General features: G+C 40.7%; 1 protein-coding gene across 5 annotated transcripts in view; it reads left to right on the top strand.

The window, feature by feature from the left end:
* Window positions 1–21,014, top strand: part of tln2b (talin 2b) — a 78,941-nt gene that overhangs the window by 11,045 nt on the left and 46,882 nt on the right. For 4 of the 5 annotated variants that reach the window (XM_029432993.1, XM_029432992.1, XM_029432991.1 and 1 more), the window contains exons 1-5: window positions 17,637–17,772; window positions 17,861–17,958; window positions 18,155–18,284; window positions 18,955–19,110; window positions 19,540–19,682. In XM_029432993.1, the coding sequence (XP_029288853.1) occupies window positions 17,637–17,772; window positions 17,861–17,958; window positions 18,155–18,284; window positions 18,955–19,110; window positions 19,540–19,682 (663 nt within the window). Of the gene's footprint in view, window positions 1–17,598; window positions 17,773–17,860; window positions 17,959–18,154; window positions 18,285–18,954; window positions 19,111–19,539; window positions 19,683–21,014 lie in introns of those variants that run through there. The other variant, XM_029432989.1, reaches the window with a different exon arrangement.

The raw sequence follows: 21,014 nt of genomic DNA, 5'->3' as shown, positions 1-21,014 counted from the left end.
CACAGCATTGATTTCATTTCCTGCCTCTCTGGCTGCTCCCCGGGTAGCTAGATGGAGATTACGTGGCGATGTCATATAAAAGGAGAGATTAAAGAATCTGTATCCAACTGGAGTGTCACAGCTGTGTGCTCAGCTTCACAATTAGATGCAGAAGTTTAAGAGAGAGCAGCAGAGACGGCGCTCAGTACCATGGGCTCTTTTCCTACAGATCTTTGGAGCGAAACTTTTTGTCTTGTTAACCCGAGTTGGATGTGGAGGTTGGCAGGTTCTTTTCTCTCCCACACATCTCTGCCAATGAATCGGATGATGCTACTCCCTGTCAGAGATCTGCGGAGAGGCAACAATGAAATGGATGGGTTGTCCAGTTATTATAGAACAGAGGAGAGCACATTTCGTTGACGGCCTGCATGCTTGCCTGCCTTCATACGCATGTACTCCCCCAGTGCATGCAGTCTGTCTGCCTGTCTTTGTTATTAGCAGTAGAATTACAAAACAAGGGTAGACTAGATGTTAATAAGATTGTGCTATTCAAAAATAAAATGTTATTTCTTTATATTCTTAACTGGGAAATATTTGGTTATTAGAGCTGAACAATATTCATGTTTAATGCATTGTATACCTTTTGTTTGGGTGCACTATTACAAGCGTGAACTGCCTGTTTCCAATATGACAATTTGTCTACAAAAGATGTTTGATACCAATACCATGACTTCGATACTGGTTCTTTAACGATACCGATTTAATGAAATATATTAGGGACAAAATTAAATTAGAAGATTACACATTACGCTACAAATCTTCTTTTTTTTTTTAAGTTCCTTTACACCAATGTGACGCACATTGACGTCAAGCCTCTCAAATTACAACACTGTGGGCGTAAGGCCGTGTTTTTCCTGTCACCGCCTCTACGATGTGTTACGTTAGAGAGCCAGCCTTATTAGACGTAAGCATGCTGCATGCTTGTTGGCTCACTAACGCTAATGAGATGTATTCCTTAGCTATTGAATTTTGGTATTCAATGACAAAGCATTTTTCGATACTCTATAGTATTAAGGCAATTTGGTCGCTGCTCTAAAAGCATCGAAGTGCGCCCCGAGTTGAAAGCATTTTTTAAATCTCTCTAAAGATACCTACCATGAGCACATTATGACTATCAACACTGTTCACATCAAACTTTGCGGCTTTATCAGTTGAAATAGCGTCCTCACGTTGCTTTTCTCTCTTTGTATTTGTTTGAGCCACATCATTTGATATGCTTCTGTGGCACACTGCAGGCGGGACGGTTGAAGCATCAGCGCCACACTTCTTACTCATTCACCCAATCAAGTTTGGAGCAGATGCCCTAAAATGCCTTAAGTGTATTCCAATGTTTAGGCACTGAAAACAAATCAGGGCATTTGAAAACTCTGAACTCTCATGCTTCTAGCACATTATTGGGTTTTCTTTTTGTGAGGGATTTTATTATTTCTGTATTGGAATCATGCGCTGCTGCGTTTACTTGTGTCCTTTCAACCTTTTAGTCCACTGAAGTGTTTTAGAGTCTGCCTCCTGACTTACTATACAACCAAAAAAAGCCCTCATGATATCCACCGTGGCCGTAGCCGTTACACAAAATCAGAATGAATGAACTAAAACATAACTTGTTCAAATGAATGTGATTAGCCTATAATCTTTACTTAGGCTGTATATTTGATGCTTTTCCATTCATTCTGCCTTCCGCTGCCCCACTTGGGTTACAAGCTGACTCTTCAGTGTTGTCCTAAAGTTTTTACTGTAAGGTAATTGAATTTTTTACAAATTCAGATAACAGCCTTACTGTTATTGTGATTTTATAATGGTGGAGCATCCAAAATGCTTCCTTCTCATTTGGTCCGTTTTACGCAACATCGCTCATGTCCTCCATTTTGTGTCAAGAGAACAGCAATAGCCTAATTTACTGTATGCAATAGATGTAAGAGACAGTGCACTTTACGCACCTCCCCCCCAGCTGAAATACAAGGCATGGCCTGTTGCCCTTATGAATTATGAACTCGGACAGATCATTACAGATCAAATATAAGATGCTTTTTTCGTATGCCAATATAAGATAGAAGATTCACTTTTTGTGTTCCCGCCTCTCCTGAGCACATGTCTTTGCACTTCAATTAACATAAAAGTTTGTAAATAATATTTTGGACAAAGGAGCCAATTATATCCAATGTCCGTAGGCCTGGAGCATAGTTCATTCTATTAAATTGCTAACTATTCTTCCCCAAGGGGTAAAAACTTAGATTCATGAAATGATAGTTTGATGATGCCCAGATGTTCTTCAGAATAGATCAAGAGACAAGACGTTGTTGGGTTTTTTTAACGAGGGCATTAACTGATAATATGTATTCTTAATCACCTCTTTGATGTCCTGGGTATGTATTATTGCATTTGATGTCCTGATTCTTTGTTTTCACCTCGGCTTTACTTGAAATTCAAATCCACACTCTCTCCGTGGCCGCTGATTGCCTTGTTCTGAGCTGTGCGATTGCTACATTCCTAAATTAAAGATGAATTGACAAAAGCTGTCAATGAGCATTTCTCCTCATATGCTGTTGATGTAGGTGTTGTTTTCAGTGTAGATAATGAAATGTTATTATAGTTACTCAAAAAGCAGAAATAATAAGAATTTGAGTTATTGGCTGGCTGAGTGCCCCCACTTAACTAATTAGAAGTCTGTGTCAGCATTAATGAGTTGTGTGCTATGGTGGCAGAATTCATTTAGGCAATTAGTGAGTCTCAGAAAGCATGACACTCCACGGCAAATTGCTGAGATGCACAGTAGCCGGGTCACTCATCACTGACGGCAATCAGCAATACTGCTGCCCCGAGAATGACCTCTGGTGTTCAGACTGTGACAATCAGCCACGTGACAATGTTAAATTTACCATTATACTGAGACACCGTGTTGTCACGCTGTATGAAATGATATTATGAAGTGTAAAGTCTGTGTTGCTGTGTGTGTGTGTGGTGGGAAAAACTGTTCAACTGAGTGCACAATTAACTTGCTATAGCTAGAAATCAGGAGCAGATGCTGAGAATAGTCTATGAAAGAGACTTTTGTAGTCCTCGACATCAAACTCTCAGTCGGTTATCTGAAGTATGTGGACCTTTTTGAGGGAGCTGTTCAAAACATAAAGTACAAAGGTATAATTTTGACCGTGCTCACTGTCTTAGTTTAGCTTGATAGCATTAGGATTCATTATCTGGGGATCATGTACAAAGTTTCATCATCCAACAGATGTGGTGATATTTCAGTGTGGACCTAAGTGGTGGACCGACCGACCTACAATCTTATCCCCAGAGTCCTGCTGCAAGCATTTCTAAAAATAGACTAGAATATATTATTTCACGGTACACCCTCTGTATTGTAAATGTCATCCGTCAAACGTTGTAAAACAAAATCTTCATTGTATGCTACATTTTTCTCTATATGTACAGAGCCTGGCAGTCACATTGGTTAGAAATGTGGTTGTCAGACAGAAGTGATCAGTTATCTCTCCTACGGTTCATTCCAGAGAAAGCTAATGGACATGTACAGAACAACATGAGGCTTCAAGTAATTTTGCGAAGCTGCAGCGTCTTACGAATGAGCCTGTTCTCCTGTGGACGGGACACGATAAAGGAAAGATTAGCATGACAATGTGACAGGTAGATGGGGTTTTTTTTGTGCTCTTAGAGTAACATATATCTCCAACAGAGGATATAACAAATACAAATTTTAGGATTTTATTTCGAAATGGATGTAGTAAGAAATAAGAAGTAGTTAAAGAAACACTGTGGTATAAGGATATTGTGACGCAAAGTGTAATTTGACTGCAAATAGGCCATTATGTGTTCATTGTTACCCTCAGCGGTAGAATGTCCTTTTCTGCAAACGTCACTTGTTTGTGAGTCTGCACCGTGCGCCAGGGATCCTTTTCATTTCCTCAGGATATGCGTCCTTTACCAATCACTGAGCGGACTTCAGGTGAATCAACACAGAGAAAAGCTTTTATTTTTATTTATTTTTTAATGGGCTTGAGTTTCACTAAACTCGAGATGCAATGCAACATGATGGCTTCGGGCTCAATTTTGTGTTACAGTGTATCTACATCAGGCACAACAACACACAAACCCTAAATGGATAGTGTTTTTGTGCCACTTTGGGAAATCCTGTTTCTCTTGGAGGATGAAGGAGAATAAACCTGCAGAACAGTGAGTGGTGTGATTCAAGGGACGCAGCGTACTCAGACACTGATGAGTGATTTTCTCCCCAATGGGAGACGGTCTGTAACAAATTCATCTTTTTTGCTTGTTAGCATCAATCAAACCTAATGTTCATCTGACAGCCCCTTCAGGAAGCACCATGTGTATTTTTACTGTAGCCCACACCAAGGCTGTCTGAATTGTTGCGGTGGCATTATTATTTTTTTTATATCAGCATAGCGTAAGCCATAAAAACGTATTTTCTTCAAGGACGGAGTAATCGCATAGCTTCTGTCCACTTGAGATCTGTTCTTACATTTGCCCTGTCCTTCCTTCAAATGCTCTGTCTTTGACAGGCAAGGTAACAGACTTAATTACACTGTGATTGCAGGGAGGAAAATAACTACCCTTGTAAATTTATATTTTTCTCACTAAACCATCTAAACACCTCCCAGGTTCCCAGAGGGTTGTTGATGCTGTTTATCAGTTGATCTTTTTAACAAACTGGGTCAAAGGGTTGCTACTAGGGTAACCTATTGTGATCAATCTACATGCCATGTGAGTAAGAATATTATGAAAGTTATGTATAAAACAGTGTTTGTAGAGGACCTCCGACACAGCTGTTTACTTGGTTGTTAAATTGTTATGCACAGTAACTCTGAGAATGACCAGTTGAGCCTTAAGCTTGCTTGTCTTCCTCCTTTCTTGGTATAGAGTATGTCCTTGTGTTTTTGCTGAAGCATTGCAATTCAATATTTACACTTTCTTTAATTGAGTTTTCAAGGAACGACTGTAGAGTTATTAAATTGGCTACAGGCTCCTTGGACATTAATTATACAAATGCAATAATACACTCACAATTTGAAACTATTTAGCCTGTAAGAAATCACCAAATGTTTTAAATAATATATATAAATTCTAGTTTTAGAGCAAAAGATGAATTTCTTAGTTGCAGTTGTTTTTCTCAATACATCCAAACGTACTTTGCCAAATTTGCATTTTATTTCCCTGTTCCTTTTTTAAAGCAAATTGATAACGTGGTCATCATGAAATTTGGTGAGCCTGCAACTAGAGAGAATCTCTACTTTGTATTTGTACTTGGTCTTTAGTCCACAAGTGAATACACTGTGATGAGTCTATTAATCATAATTTAGAGCTGCACCTGGCAGCAGGAGGCAGATGTATTACTACAGCAACAACAACAACAGCAAATTGTGTTTGGCAGAGTTACGCCCATGTTACTGCAGCAATTATGCACCTTCTTGATACTCTTGAACCAGCAACATGTGCAACAGCCTGGCAGGATATCCATGGATTTTTGGGGGGGTATTTATCAACCTCTGTGTCCCCATTGCCTGCCACTGGTGTTAACAGGAACACAATGCATATTATACAGACAGTGATAGTGATACGTAACCAAAGTCCCGTCCACATGGTAACACAAGATGCACATGACTTCTCCTCTGTAGATGTTCACTTGGTTGGGTACATCTTGGTGTCTTTGTTGTTGAGGTTTGTCAGATTGCTTTAAATGCCAACCAATGGACAGCTTTTGCACAGCCAAAATCATTACTTTAGAGCAGGGGTGTCAAACTCATTTTCAGGGGCCACATACAGCACAATTTGCTCTCAAGTGGGCCGGACCAGTAACATCACAGCATAATAACCTGTAAATAACGACAACTCCAAATTGAACATTCTGAAAATGTTCAAATGTAATGAACTATCTTTTTACAAAACATTATGAACAACCTGACATTTCTTAAGAAAAGAAGGTGCAATTTCAACAATATTGTGCCTCAGTTTATCATTTACACATGTGCATTACAACTTACAGATCACAGTGTATCTACAAAGGCACAAAACATTTTTTTCATAGATATCTGGAACAGTACTTTACTTTATGATCAAAACAACTCATTTTTACACTTTGCAAAGTCATCCCGCGGGCCGGATTGGACCCACTGGCGGACCGGGTTTGGCCCCTGGGCCGCATGTTTCACATCTGAGGGTAAAAACTGAAGCAACTCTGGGCATCGTTATGCACCCATTTTAACTAGGCAGGTGTATTTATTTTATTTGGCTTCATCATTTCCTTGGCATTTGGGCAACTTTTCTCTGCGCTGTCCTTTAAACCCGCTTCACCTTTGGACCCTAACAATCTCTTCGATGAGCCATCGAGCTGTGCTGGGTTTGAGTCTGATGATGCGCTTTGCGTTCAGCTTCCAGTGAGAGTGCAGAGAGTGACTGAGTGCTGTGTGTTTTCCTGCATCCACATTAGATGTTGTGCATCCAGCAGTCTCTAAGCTCATTACAGTAATCAGGTTAAAGAGAGGGGAACTGGGGAGCGCTTGGCCTCCGGCATGTTTCCTCTGGACTTCCCCAATGAGACGGAGAACCTCTTACACTGGCTCCGCCTGAGCTACTGGGACCCGGCCTGCAGACGCCTGCTCCTAATGATCGGCTCCCGCTGCTTCTGTGTGTATGAAACCCACACTGGGGTAGTCAACTGCACCCATGCTGTCATAAGGACCAGCTTGTAATTGTAAAGCCCTTCCGATATACAGACATTTTTTTTCTACGTTTCTGATCCATTTCTCGTGGTTTCACACTGACACATTTAGTAAAAAGCAAGTCTCGTTTTCTTCAATTTACTGTGTTTTTGCACAGATGAATCATAAACAATGAAGCACCGATGGAAAAAACAGATGAGTCCTTTAGTTTATCTTCACAAAACTGCATAAACAGCACAGTGAAACTGCTGAAATGATTACTTTGTTTACAAATGTAGCTTGCCTGTGTATGGGAGAGGTCTTGGTTTGCTGTTGTAGCTTATTCTAATGTATTATTATGTATGAGTCACAAAAGCTGTGATTCAGAAGTAACAATATTGTCTTGCATAATGCCCCTCCTATTTGTGCCTTTTTGTGTTTGTTTTGGATTTTCAGTTGTAAAATATCTTCTGAAATGTTAAAAGTGTGTGTGTGTGTGGGTGTGTGTCCGACCGACCGACCATTTGTTGGTTTCGAGTAAAAAAGGCCCCATTCTTTGCTGACAGAAGCCACCTGACCTGGGAATTGCCCAAAACCAGGGTTGCTATGGTAACCAGCAGATGTGGAGCATGAAATAGTGAGCCTGTTTGTCCTTAACTAGGCACGGCAGCTTCCCTTACATGCTCCACTCCGTATCGTGTGGCTGCTCTGTATCTCAGTATGGGTCCAGCTGCACAATGTGTCCAGAGGTGTATCGCTGTGTTTCCCCTCCGCCCCCTCGACTCCGAGCTGGAAGCGAAAGCAAAAAGAAATTATAGCAGTCAGCGCGTTTCTTGTCAGTTGACCCTGTTGCACAATATGCTAAGGATATCCATGCTGAGTGTGGGTGGGTGGTTAGTTGACCAGATGTTTATGAGGCAGATTTAAACTGTTTGTTTCTAGTAATCATGAACACTGGGGGTGGGAAGGGGGAGGGGTTTGTGTCCCTGTTTTAACAATACTCATCTCACTTGGTGCTGTATTATGTTTCATTTTTCTTAACCAGATCCTCGGGGTGGGAAGTAACCGCTTACAAGAGCTGTTGTTACTGTGATTGCAAAATTCTGTGACTTTTTCATTAGTTTTTCTGACTATACTCAGTAACCAGGAATTATACTTTACATTCATATTATATTTATCTCAACTTCTTTTGGAAATGCAAGAATAACAGAGTGGTCTACACCTCCTACAGTATGCTCCTATGGCAAGATCCGAAGGATGTATTTATGTTTCTTTGAACTTTTTCTCCCTTTTCCAACATTTGAGGAAGCTTCCTTATATAGAAGAGATGCTCATAGCTTTGGAGAGCACTACAGTCAAGTGTCTGCCATTACTATAGCAACTTTATATTTAATAAAGAAGCTCTGAAATGTGCTCTTTTCTCTATTTAAACAGGCAAGCACATATGTGAAATGTATTTATTTCATACAGCACCTCTCCTCTCCTCACTTGGGGATTGTTGTAGTAGAAGAAATATCTTGTTAAAAATACGTGTGTCTTTGAAGCAATCTTCAGAAAAGACTTCCAATTTGTCGACCGGCCTCCGCTTGAAGAACTTTCTGAAGTGTACGGTATTTGTCTGAGGAAAAGATGTTGTATACACTTTCTCCAGCCAATTTAAACATTGTACTCTCCAGTGCATTTAGTCTTAGCTGAGAGGAAAACAAAGCTGCAAAGAGTCGCACAATGTGACTGCGCCTGGAACGTGCTGTACTCCCAAGTTAAGTGAATAATGGGCTTTTTGACCTATGTTGACCAATCATCCATCATTTTGGGAGGGAACACACCCGAGAAAGCTGCTTGGTTAATTACGTGAAAGGATTTTATGTTTGTCTTTGTACACGTACAAACTGCGGGGATCAATGCGCCGATAGACGATATCACAGACAGTTTTTAAGTCTCACGGCCCGTCACACAAAATGTTCCATTATGTTTCTCCGCAGATCCTTCACCAAAGCAGTTAAACTGAAGTGACACGTTCACATAAAGGTATTTTCATTTTTCAGACGCACTCTATCAAAGTGAATCAAAGACGATTCCCTCAATCTCTTTCTCCGCTGAAGATTTCTATGTACTTGTGACAGAATAGCTAAAGGGGCCTTCTGGATGAAACTTGGATTGTATAGTCATGCACACAGATGAAAGCAGCCTTTAACATTGTGGAAGCTCCCTCTTTGACCTTGTCTACTTGACATTTAAAGCTGAAAGCCTGAAATCACTGCAGAGTGTACCCTCCATCCAGATGACCCTGGAAGCGATTGCAGCCGTGGACCTGAGGGCAGAGTGGATGTGGCCGCTGCTGCTGTCCAGCCTTATATGTCCAGGAAAAGGTGGGCACAGCAGCAGCCATGGCAACTGTGGGCAGAGTTGCTGATCTGGAAACAATGGGCCAACAACATGGCCTCTCCCTGAACCTCGTCTCATGCAACAAAGTGGTTTCGCTCACTATCAACAGGGGATTGTATTGTTACAGAGACCACTTTGATGCAGTTTTACATTACCATGATGGTAAGTCTAATGATCCACTAAGCTTACTAAGAGTATGAATAATAAAACAAGACACTGTGCAAGGAGAAAGTAATAGGATCTGCGCTCCACGATTAAACTGATATGTCCACGTTATGGCGTTCTAGGCTAAATGTTTGGTTTTGCTTAAAGAACTAGTTTTGTGTGGCAGGTTTCTTCCTGTTCAGCATGCCGGAGGATATAAAATGCTGACAGGGTCCCTCTGTGTATCACGCTTTGGAGAGAGGCCAGTGTATGTTCCGTTCCACTGCTCTTGATACTGTAATCAGCATGCAAGTGGTCGCCGGCTACTGAAGTATGAGAGGGAGACTCAGTGATGGGAGGCTGCGTAGACCGGAGATTGGAGTCGGCTGATTTACAGGACATGACACTTCAGGCAGAATATACTGATCGAGGGAGCCAGAGGTGTGTTGTCTAATACTCACAGCTCACTTCAGGGTGATACATTTTGAATATTTAAGTTAATAAATCCTGTTTGGTTTGTGTATATATGTGTGTGTTAAGCACGCAAACTCCCACATTCCCGTCACCTTCTACCCATTGTATCGTATTTACTTGTGCTACAAACTCAGCATTAACTCCCACACGGTCTACAGTTCATAGAAGATTGTGATCATTTTTCACATATTTCGTCAGACTCTTGTTGTATAAAAAAGTAATGTGTAGCAGACAGCTGTTGCAAGCTGCTGCTTTTTCATAAGGAGAGGCTGCATCAGTTTGATTTTGTTGCAGGGAGACAGATCGACGTTGAGATATTCAGAGCGGGGTTCGCATCTTAATTGTGACCTTTTGTAGTTGTGATGCAATAATTTCACTAGCCTGGTCTGCCTTGTACTTGCACATTATATTCTCACACTGATTACTGTCACTTCTGCAAAGTCTTTTGTTGATACTCTCCCCGTGTCTGTCTGTCTACATTTGATAAAATGGCCTTTCAATTATGTTATACTGTATTGCTAATTAGTTTGAGTGGCATGGCTCCAATAATCTACAGGTGGTCTTTTGATTTGGTTTGATTTTCCATTTGGTAGGTTGTTTACTGTATCACCGATTTTAGAAAGAAAAAAAAGATTATACATTTGGATCAAGGGTCCATGAGGATGTAGTGATGCTGAATTAGAAATAGTCATTAAAATTCAATTACAAAAATGAAATCAAAGATGCTGATTATTCATGGCATGGTCAAGGAATGACAAAATCACTTAAAGTTAGGAGGACGGCAGGATAATTCATACGAAAAATACAAGCTATAGAAAAGTAAATGTCTTCATCACCTCAGTAAATGTGCAGTCACACATTTCCTCCTGTGATTGGTGTGATCCAGGCATAAAGGAGCTGATTACACTACACTGATTGCGCACAGGTCGCATCTCCGGATGACAGGCGAACGTGCACTTCCAGGTGGGTTTGTCGTTTGAAAAACAACACTATAGGTGCAAAAAGAGGAGGGAAGGATGAATATATCATATCCAGTGAGACAGAAACACTTGATCACCTCAGAGGTTCCTATGAAGAAAGGTTCAAATGAAGCTGTCCTTTTTGTTCAAACAAAGACATTGTAAACGACAACTCATTCTGCCCGCAGTCATTCACAAGGCTATAGCGGTGATTCTGGTCCCCGAAACATCAGTCATGGTACACCGAGCCATAATGTTCAAATACACTTGCAAGCAGTTAATGTCACAGAGTTTATGCTTTACAGTTGTTGTGAGACAGTAGTGTTTCTGTGAGCGTCAACTGAAAACGCAAATGTGTTGATCTGGATAATGTACATGGTCTGGTTCAGTTTGTGAGCGCTGATAGACTTAGTGCATACGGTGTTTAAATATGTGATATATTATTATTAAACAAAAATGAGAAATCTGTTGCGTTTTTGCTGGTATGAAATTATATTCTGGATGTAATTGTGGGGAATAAATGCTTCAGGCTTGAATGTACTGTAGTATGTTGAGCTCAAAACAGCCGTATGGTATGCAGTGAACAGTGTATAATAGGCAAACCTGTGTGGATTGAGTACTTAAGGCAACTTGACAAGCACCTGTTCAGTATTCTTGTTCTCATAGTAGTCATAAATACAGCATTTACTACATACGCACATTTATTCTGCAATCTGAGATAAATATTTAAAGTCATTTTTAATTAAAGGGAAACTAACCCATTTTGAGTTTAATTTGTGTGATCCACTTTAATGTATGAAGAAGTACATGTTGCTAATTCTGAGAGTATTTAATGGTGAGTTTTACGTTTTTAGATTATTTCTTTTTTCGAAATAATCTAAAACGTTTTTTTTTTTTTGCAAATTATTCATTCATATTAATTTGTTTTTAAAGTCCAAAACATTGAACTATTGACTCTAAACAAGTTCCCTATTTCATATCATTACATCACTTTGTCTGGCTTAGTTATCAGTCAAACAACAGACGGAGGCTAGTGGACCAGAGGCTGCATACTGTAAATGCTCCTAAAGAGATTTAAAAATGTAATTTATAATGATAATGATAATGAAATCATCATAGGCGGAGTCCTTTTGTTGTTTTGGGCTGATTTGCATCCATCAGTGTATGTAATAAAAAAATAAAAAAATGTCTTGGCAACATCTGTCTTAGCCTCCGGTAACCACTCCCATTGAGAGACTGATGGGTGGAGATTTCCTCCTCCAGTAGCTGTTTCTGTCTCCATCTGTTAGGAAGCTCATTCTTCACTTCTCTAAATGAGGGATGAGTGATGGTACATATTGAATAACTTTGTGTGTTTTACATTCGATACCCAGTCTTATAATTTCTCATAATACTGAAGGATTTGCGATCTAATCTTCAAGAATTACAATTTAAGAATGGACTGCATATATATGGCACTTCTCCAATCTTTGTGATCCCTCAAAGCGCTTTACAACACATGTCAGCATTCACTATTCATACAGCCGCCCATAAATGAATATGAATTATTAAAATTCTGCCGTATAGATATTAGTGAATACCATTGTCTTTAACGATTAGAAAGAAACTGTTACATGTATTGCACTGCTTCTGCTCTGGATCCGTTCATAACGGTGTTGCTGGAGGACGCTCGACTTCACTGGATATTTTTAGTGTAAGAGGAGCCGCTCTCTCCCTCTCCGCGACAAGGGCAAGATTCATAATTTCTGTCAGCATCCAAACCCTCAAATTGCATTACTGCAGAGTGTGTCGGCCAGGAGCAAAGCCTGCAGACCTAAGGGTGGGTCATAGCGACAAGGTTCATTTTTTAAATGTAACTGTAAAACATAAGTCAGTGTAACTGTGAGTGGATCTAAATTTAGAGCGTGAGTTTGATGCCTTTTTTAAATGTTTTATATATCTGGATACTACTGCTTGGCAAATGCTCTATTGAGTGAAATAATACCAAGCAAGTCACTTGTGATACGACAGCTTGTTCATAGTAATCCTGGTGAACTTTAAATAGCAAGGGTCTGCTTCATAATGCTGTCCAGTGATTGCTGTGTTCTGCTGGAGTAATGATTAATTATTTATGAAAAGTATGGAGGAAGTGATAACAGTGGGGGCGAAAGACTTATTAATTATTTGAATTGCAATCAGGTACACTCCAGATTCAGTGGGAGTTCTTTGCAAGGAAGTGAGCACAAGGACATCTTGATAAAGAAAGAATATAGTCTCTAAGGCATAAAAAAAAAGTGGACATTTGGAAATGTAACAGGGCTAGGGCTCCACAACACGAGGGAAATATGCCATATGTCATATTGAATATCACGATATTACTTGCGATACATAAACAGATATTAAAGTGTACTGAATTCTGCCTTTCTGCTGCTTTCATTATACTGCTAATATACAGCAAATTGCTTGTTGAATAATACAAAAAATGACAATGATTAAAATGAACACAAATGGCACCAATAAAAGAATAATAGTTGCATTTTAATGTAATGCATACTCTTTTTCAACAAACTCAAAAAGTGCTTTGCAATGTGTTTTTCACGCAAGTTGACATCGCGATGATGATAAAATAAGGATATATTGTGCAGAGGGCATGGTTAATTTAATAATGACGAAAAGAAGATTTGATTAATAATAATAATAAGCAGTACTATCTTGACTGTATTTTTTACATCCTCCACACCTTGTAAAAGAATAAACCCGCTCCATCCATCATTCTTTTGGCAGTTTAGGAATATTTGACTGTTTGCGTCAGCGTACCATAATCATATTCTCCTCATGTTTTTAATGTGGTGAAGGTGAGGTGACATAATGAAGTCTCTGAGGCCACATGTTGCTACTTAGAGTACAGCCCTGGGCTATTCAATATATGTTTATCAATTTGCTGTACGTTAGTTGTAAGTCAAGTATGCCTCTCGCACTTATAATAAAGATGTATTTATGGTGATTAATGCCTACCGTGTGCGCTGTTAGAGCTCGGATTCAACTAATTCAAAAAAGTATGTGAAATGCTCAACATGCCTCGCAATCATTCGATTCAAACACAGCTTTTACATCTGGGGGAAATAACGCACCTGACCTCGACACATCTCTCCGTTGTGAAGCTGAACAGAAACGTAGTTCCTGGGTTTCAGGAATATTGGATTTGAATACACAGATGATCAAAAACAACAACAACAACCCTCGTTTGCTGTTATGTGACCCACTGTTGCCTGTGTTCCAGGAAATCGTAATGGTCTCCAGAGACGTACTATGGTCTTGCAGGAAACTGACCTTGCTTTCAATCAGAGAGGGATAAAAGGTTGATGTTGTGCTCAGAGTGTCGGTGCAGGATGTAAAAGACGAGAGGAAAAAGAGGTGTGGTGTGGAGCATTTTAGCCAATTCGCCTTTTCTCGACGCACACATGCTTTAATCCTGCTGTTCTCAACAGTCCTGAGAAGTGCTGAGGTCGGTCTTACTCTCGGCCCTCCATTCGATGCCATTGACATACTACATGCTCAATTAAAACAACAATAATGGTCCACCATGCTGGAGATGATATGATGTAGTAAATGCCAATTCAGTGTATTTGTGAGGTTAGTGAAGGCAGCCGCCACACTATTGTCCTTCCTCTTCACTGCCTATTTATTTCATCTGAGCTGTGGGGTTATTTTCAATTGCATCACAGCTTGTTGGAATCTAACCGTCATCCTTTACAATAATTGTGCTTGCTTTAGAGTCGCCATACCAGTCTGCCTTTTACCCCAGAGTGTCTGTTTGTGTAAGTAAGACAGGAGATGTTTGCATCTTCATCTCTATTTCTGTTTCTCCTCACAAAGGCAGAAAGACTGTATACAGCTTTGTCTACCAGGGAATCATTACGGGTCCTCCTGTGATCTCAGTTTAATGGGCTGACCTTGAAAATCCTGTAGCAATGTGGGGGGATGGTTTAGATTTGGCGCTTCAGGAATAAGGAATTATATGCATCATCTATATGCGACTCACTTTTGCAGCGTTTGTGCACATACCTGGTATCTGGAGTGCCGACCAACCCACAAATAAGACAAGTCAGTTTTATGTGGGCTGCCTAGTTCTGAAAACATGGGATTCAGGAAACCATTTAGATTTGTCCCCCTTCCTATGTCACATGCAGGCTCATTAGACTATACCACCCTCCATCTGAGTATCTTCACCCATGGCTTGAGAACTACCGTTGCAAAGGTGCACCATTTTTTTCTCGCAAGCTAATCGGAGCATACTGGGTTTTTCAGGGAAGGGGGCTTAAAGGCTTAAATGCTAAAACAGAGTGTTTGAGACAGCGGGTGAATACAGGTATATTAAGACAGACAGTATGAGAAAAATACTGCTTTGATTTCTTTTGGAAATCCCGGTCGTGGCTCCAAGTAACCCGGGCGTATCTCTTTCAGGAGAACTATTGATCTTGGCTTTTGTTGTACTCTGCATGTCCCACATCTTCACATACACACTGCATGAAATACACAGAGGCATAAACTCTGTTATTGATCAAATAAAAACACAAAATTGAAGCACCCCTGTACAGCATTGTTCGAATGGTCGGCGTCCTTGAAGGAATGTTATTCATTCTCATCCACACCCTGTTATGCTCTCGAGGGTCATTTGGCTTCAAATGGGTTGTTCTGTTAGAAGCATTTGGACGCTTGATCCAAACAAACTGCTCAGACCTGGACCAGCTCTGTTTAAGTAACCTCCTCATGTTGTTGTGCAGCGTTTGTGCTCTTCGCTGCTGCTGGTACTACAGTCAATCATTACAGCTGTATCCTCTCCAGATGGCTCCTGCGCTCCCTGGTCTCTATTGAATTGTCCATGTTTAGAGTCCCCAGCAAGTTGCTCTTTGGCCATTTTGATGTCTTAATATTTAGAGTAGTGGCAACTAATTCATTGCAGGACTCTTTTCTGATGGATTAGTAATTGTTGTAGTTAGTAATTATTTTTGAAATGACATTTTTAGGTCTGCCTAGAAAAGGTAATAAAATAGATAAGACTCCACAGATAGTCACATAAATTAGTTATTTCTCATTGCTCCTCTCAGACGTGGATCCATCCATGTTTAAAAGCAGAGTTGATGAAGAGCTGGCCGCATTGGAGGGTTTGCACGAGGATCGCGGTGAGAAATGTGCTCTCACACTACTGTAAACTCAGGGATTATCATTATCCTCATTGGTTTCATCATGTGGTTTCTGCAGCGCTTACTCTCTGAAGTGACTGATGCTACTCACAACAGATACTAAAGTGACTGTTGCTTTAGCAGTAGTAACCCTAACCCTAACCGACAGTAATCCTTAACAAATACCCGTCGTCAGAGGTAACCTTTTTGGCGTAGATGGACCTGCCTTGAAATCTTGCAAAACTTCCACAATTAAAAAAAAATCTATTTTTCACAATCTATATTTTTGGTGTGTGAGTATCCATCATGAGTGCTTATGTGCCCATGTGGCCTGTCAGGTTGTTAGTCTTGGTTCTGAAGCTGCTCGTCTACAAGAAAGTATTTGTGGAAGAGCTGGATGACAAAAACTCGGTGGGGCTTCTCTGCCAGCCTGTAGAGAGGAAAGCTCATGCGGCGCCATTACCCCTTCTTCTTTGTGCTCGTCTTTCCTACTTTGTATGAAGAAAACCTCAGGGAGGGAGAGGGACTGTTGGAGAGGAACCCATAGACATGGTAGAGCCATAGTCACAGGTGGGCTCATTCAAAATTCCATCATTAAAGAAAATGTACCTCCTAAGACTTCCTCTGCTTTGGAAGAGCTGTGAACCCTGAGCACAACTTCTTTGTTTTCCAAGTGCAGCTAAGATGTGACACATGTCAGTGTGAATATTTTAACTTTTTGCCATGGAGAGAAATACTAAAATGATTTTAGTAAAGCTGAAACAATTACTCCATTAATTGATTAGTTCGAAATTGATTAATTGTTTCAGTCAATTTTTAAAAGCAAAATTTTACATGTATAAAAAAAAAACAAGCAATTTGAATATGACTACTTGTTTTTGGAACTAATGTCACCATATTCTGATGTTTAATGAACCACATGCCGGTGTACCTTCTTCTCCACAAACGATGGGACCGGCTTTGAATATGTCACTGACTCATTTTTGTTCACAAATAACTAGATTTTAGGTCTATAATGTGGTTAAGAATGAGGCACAGAGCCTTCAGTTTATAGATGGCCCTATTTATCATGTCCATCCCTCTCTCTGTTCAAGCCAAGGTCAGGCAAGAGGAGAAACGCTCTGCAGTATCGGTCTCTTTCCTTTTTTTTTTGCGCATATGAGTCTCAGAATAACTGAATTGATTCGCCCTAATTGCAGAATGTGACAAAACACCCACTGATTTGTCTCACAGTGAAGTCTGCTTCTGGGAGAGAGTGCGAGCCAGGAGAAGAGCGAATAATGATGCGACGGTGGAATGTCATTTTCTGTGTTGTGACTCGGCTCCTGTTATTGCTGACGATTAGAGAGATTTGCACTCATTTCCCTTTTACTGCTGAAAGGTTATATTGCTTGCCTTGGTTCAGATAATTCTACACACACAGCAATCAGGCAGAAGCTCCCCATGCACTTAACCCTTTAATATCAGCAGTACAGTAGGGAAGAATGAGAATCTGCAGAGGCAGGTGTACACACATTCAATTTCACAGCTAAAAATGTCCCCAAGGAGATAATTGTGATGGTTTGTTTTGTGGTGTTGTGTTCTGCATCTGAGACTTCGTCTTCACACTTTCATGCAGGATTGTTTTTATAAGAGGTCATTTTAAATACGGCTCGTTGATCACCGTAACACAGGCCATCCATTTGGGATTTTATCCAGCAGTATAACTTTACACACAGTATGACTTTACACACCCTAACGTAACGTTTCTACTTCTGTATTCTCCAGGTGTGTAGGTCGGTGAGGCCTTAATACTACCCACCAAGATGGTGGCTTTGTCACTAAAGATCTGTGTACGCCAGTGCAATGTGGTCAAAACGATGCAGTTTGAACCATCCACGCCTGTGTACGACGCCTGCAGGATCATCAGAGAGAGAGTGCCGGAGGCCCAGACAGGACAAGGTTGGTGGATGACTCAGAAAATGTCATTTGCATAAACAAAATCTATAGGCATCCACATTTGCATGCTGTGTTTCACTTTGTGTTTCAGCGTCAGATTATGGCCTCTTCCTGTCTGACGATGATCCAAGGAAAGGAATCTGGCTCGAGTCTGGAAGAACCCTGGATTACTACATGCTGCGAAATGGAGTAAGATTAAGTCATATAGTTTGGGGTGGAGAACTGTCAGTTTCACTTATCATCTCTTAAAGTGATTTACATTTTCTGGAGGGACCTGAGTTATTCATGCTTGCCTGCTTGCTGCGAGCGACTGCAGTTTACTGCCGAGAACGATCAGCAGGGTTGTGGATGTCATTGCGCTCCCTCTCCTTCTTTTTTTTCTCAGGATGTTTTGGAGTATAAGAAGAAACAAAGGCCGCAAAAGATCAAAATGCTGGACGGTGCAGTTAAAACCATCATGGTGGATGACTCAAAAACCGTCGGGGAGCTGCTTGTCACCATATGCAGCAGAATAGGTAAGTGATGGTCTCCGAGTATGGCTAATATGAATCTTCGCCAGCCATCGTCCAAGGCTTGAATTATTCATCCTCTATTTTATTTTTAGTCCAAGTCCTACCACTTGCCTACATACTGAGTTGCATTATGCGTTACTGTCTTATTAAATGCTATTGGATTCATATTTCAGCAGCAGCATTTGTTGAGTACTTTGGAGCATTCATGTATGCTTGATAAAGTCCTAATCACGTTTTGTTCGGAGCACAATGTGCATGATTTATCGAGCTCAAACAAGCTTGTGTCTATAAAGATTCTGAAGTGTTCTTCCTAAGGCCCAGACCGTGCTATACTTGCCTGTCACAGAGGTGTTCCCTAAGCTGTATATTTCAATTATAATGGGCTGCCATCAAGCTCAATTGGGTGAGGAGGAGAGGGATGTGTGCCTGGCAGATAGCTTTATTGGAAAATGTTTGTTTAGAGTAAGTCTTTCTGCTTGGCTTCTTCTCCTCCCCGGCTCCCATTTTAGTTAGCTGGCTCCGTACCAACTTTCCTTCACTTCTGTTTCAAAGCGGCGAGAGAAAAAAAAAAAGAGAGTGCAAAATATTGCAGAGGCGCTTTCTCTATCTCGGCATTGGTTATCGAGGCCTCTCCTCCTCTGAGAATCCCATGGCTTACTTTCACTCTTTTCAGGAATAACCAACTATGAGGAGTACTCCCTCATTCAAGAGGTGACGGAGGACAAGAAGGAGGATGGAATGGGGACACTGAAGAAAGACAGAACGCTGCAGCTACGAGATGAGAGGAAGATGGAAAAGCTCAAAGCCAAACTCCACACAGATGATGACTGTGAGTGTGCGGCAGTGGTTTTCATATCTTAATGACTCGTACGCACATTTCTTATTTTTGCATTAATGAATGTGACTCAACACCATCATCTGGACACGCGCTTTATCGCTCAAGTTTAATGTATTGCATGGACATATCAAAGTGTAATAGAATTACAACTGTTATCTTTTGGAGGATACAATTACATTTTTAAACATGCAAATATATAAATCACCTTAACTTCGGCTGAAAACTCACGTTCCTGTAATAATGCAAAAGATTTTCACTTCCCACGTGTTTAATTTGGTTGATTGTCTGTCTGAACTGATGTGTCTCTCATTTCCGAAACTGAAACTACCATCGGCGTCTTCTTCTAGTAACATCTTTGTAAAGTGAATGTCTATTTATTTCAGCGCATGTGGTAACAGAGTGTGTGTATTGATTGGGCAGTGAACTGGCTGGACCACAGCAGGACCTTCAGAGAGCAGGGAGTGGAGGAAAGTGAGACTCTGCTGCTCAGGCGCAAGTTCTTCTATTCGGATCAGAATGTGGACTCGCGGGACCCTGTCCAGCTGAACCTGCTCTACGTTCAGGTAAAAACAATTGCACACACCTTTTTATGCTGGTGTTTCAAAAAAACAGACGAGAGAGAGAGAAGATGACCTACTGTACGCCCACATGCTTTGCTATGAAATAATTAGCATGTTTTTTTCCCTCAATAACTATGCTGCGGCCCTCATCTAACGTTTGACCAGGTCGGAGCACACAGATGTGGAGAGCTCGGATGTGATCCAGACAAGTTTGACTTGTGTCTTTAGATATACCGTACAGTGGCACAACAATAAAAACCCTTGAAGGCAAAGCTTTAGTTCCAGATAGAAAAGCCTCACTTTGTCTGAGTGCAGAAGAACAAGCTGCGTTGTGGATTTATCACAACAAGCGACCCCTTTCACATTACTTACGCTCATTTATTGTTATTATAACAATATTGATCGGTGCAGCTTTATGTTCCTCTATGATTCCCACCACCACGTTATCTACTAAACTGTCCACTTTCTAAAACTCTTCGCAGTGAGAAATAAGTTGAGTTGCAGGAATGTTTTTCATTCTATCACCATAAAATACAGTTTTCCCTTTTTAAGTAGCTTTAAGGTTGGATAATCTTACTAATCCACACTATTTTGTATCCGCTTATTCCAACTCTTCAACTGAAATGTTCAAGTTTTTTTTATGACTCCACCATTCTGTCTACATTCTAGATGTGCCTTTCCTTCAAAATTCAGCCTGGCGTGTTTGGTGTCCTTGGAAATGTCATAATCCCCACTGTAAATTCAAAGCCTCTTTAACAATGACTGACTGCACAGCACACGTCTGTACTGACTGACCAACCAGTGATTCCGTGGGTTGAAGAGGTTGTATCTATAATAGTTTACTGAGGTTCAGGAGTGTTCAGAGGCAGCGAGTCACGTCAGTATCTGAACACTTCCTGTTGTTTTCAGATTTTTCCTACATGCAGTACATGAGATATAGTTTGGCTTTTTGGAGTTAAGTCTAAATGAGGCAGTGGGTGTTTATTAAATTAGCTTCTTTCTTTCTCTCTCTGTTGGTTCTACCCGTTTTGTTTTTTTTTTTAAACGAGGGAGCCCTGCTGGCACGGGGGTTCCCTGAGGGGGGTCAGCTGAGTTTCGTACCGCGCTAGTCAGGGTTGGCTCACTGCACACATCATTACATGCACATTAACCCCTCCTGGAAACCGCAGGGGGTGGAGTACCAAACACACACACACACACACACACACACACACACACACACACACACACACTTGCACATAAATCTTGTGAGGGAGAGTTAATATACTCATATGAAACATATTGTTTGAAAGAAATACACTAAGGATAAGATGCTCACTGTCTCACACAAAAACA

Source organism: Cottoperca gobio, chromosome 6, assembly GCF_900634415.1.
Source record: "Cottoperca gobio chromosome 6, fCotGob3.1, whole genome shotgun sequence".
Lineage (NCBI taxonomy): Eukaryota > Metazoa > Chordata > Actinopteri > Perciformes > Bovichtidae > Cottoperca > Cottoperca gobio.
This window is presented reverse-complemented; position numbering and strand designations above follow the sequence as displayed.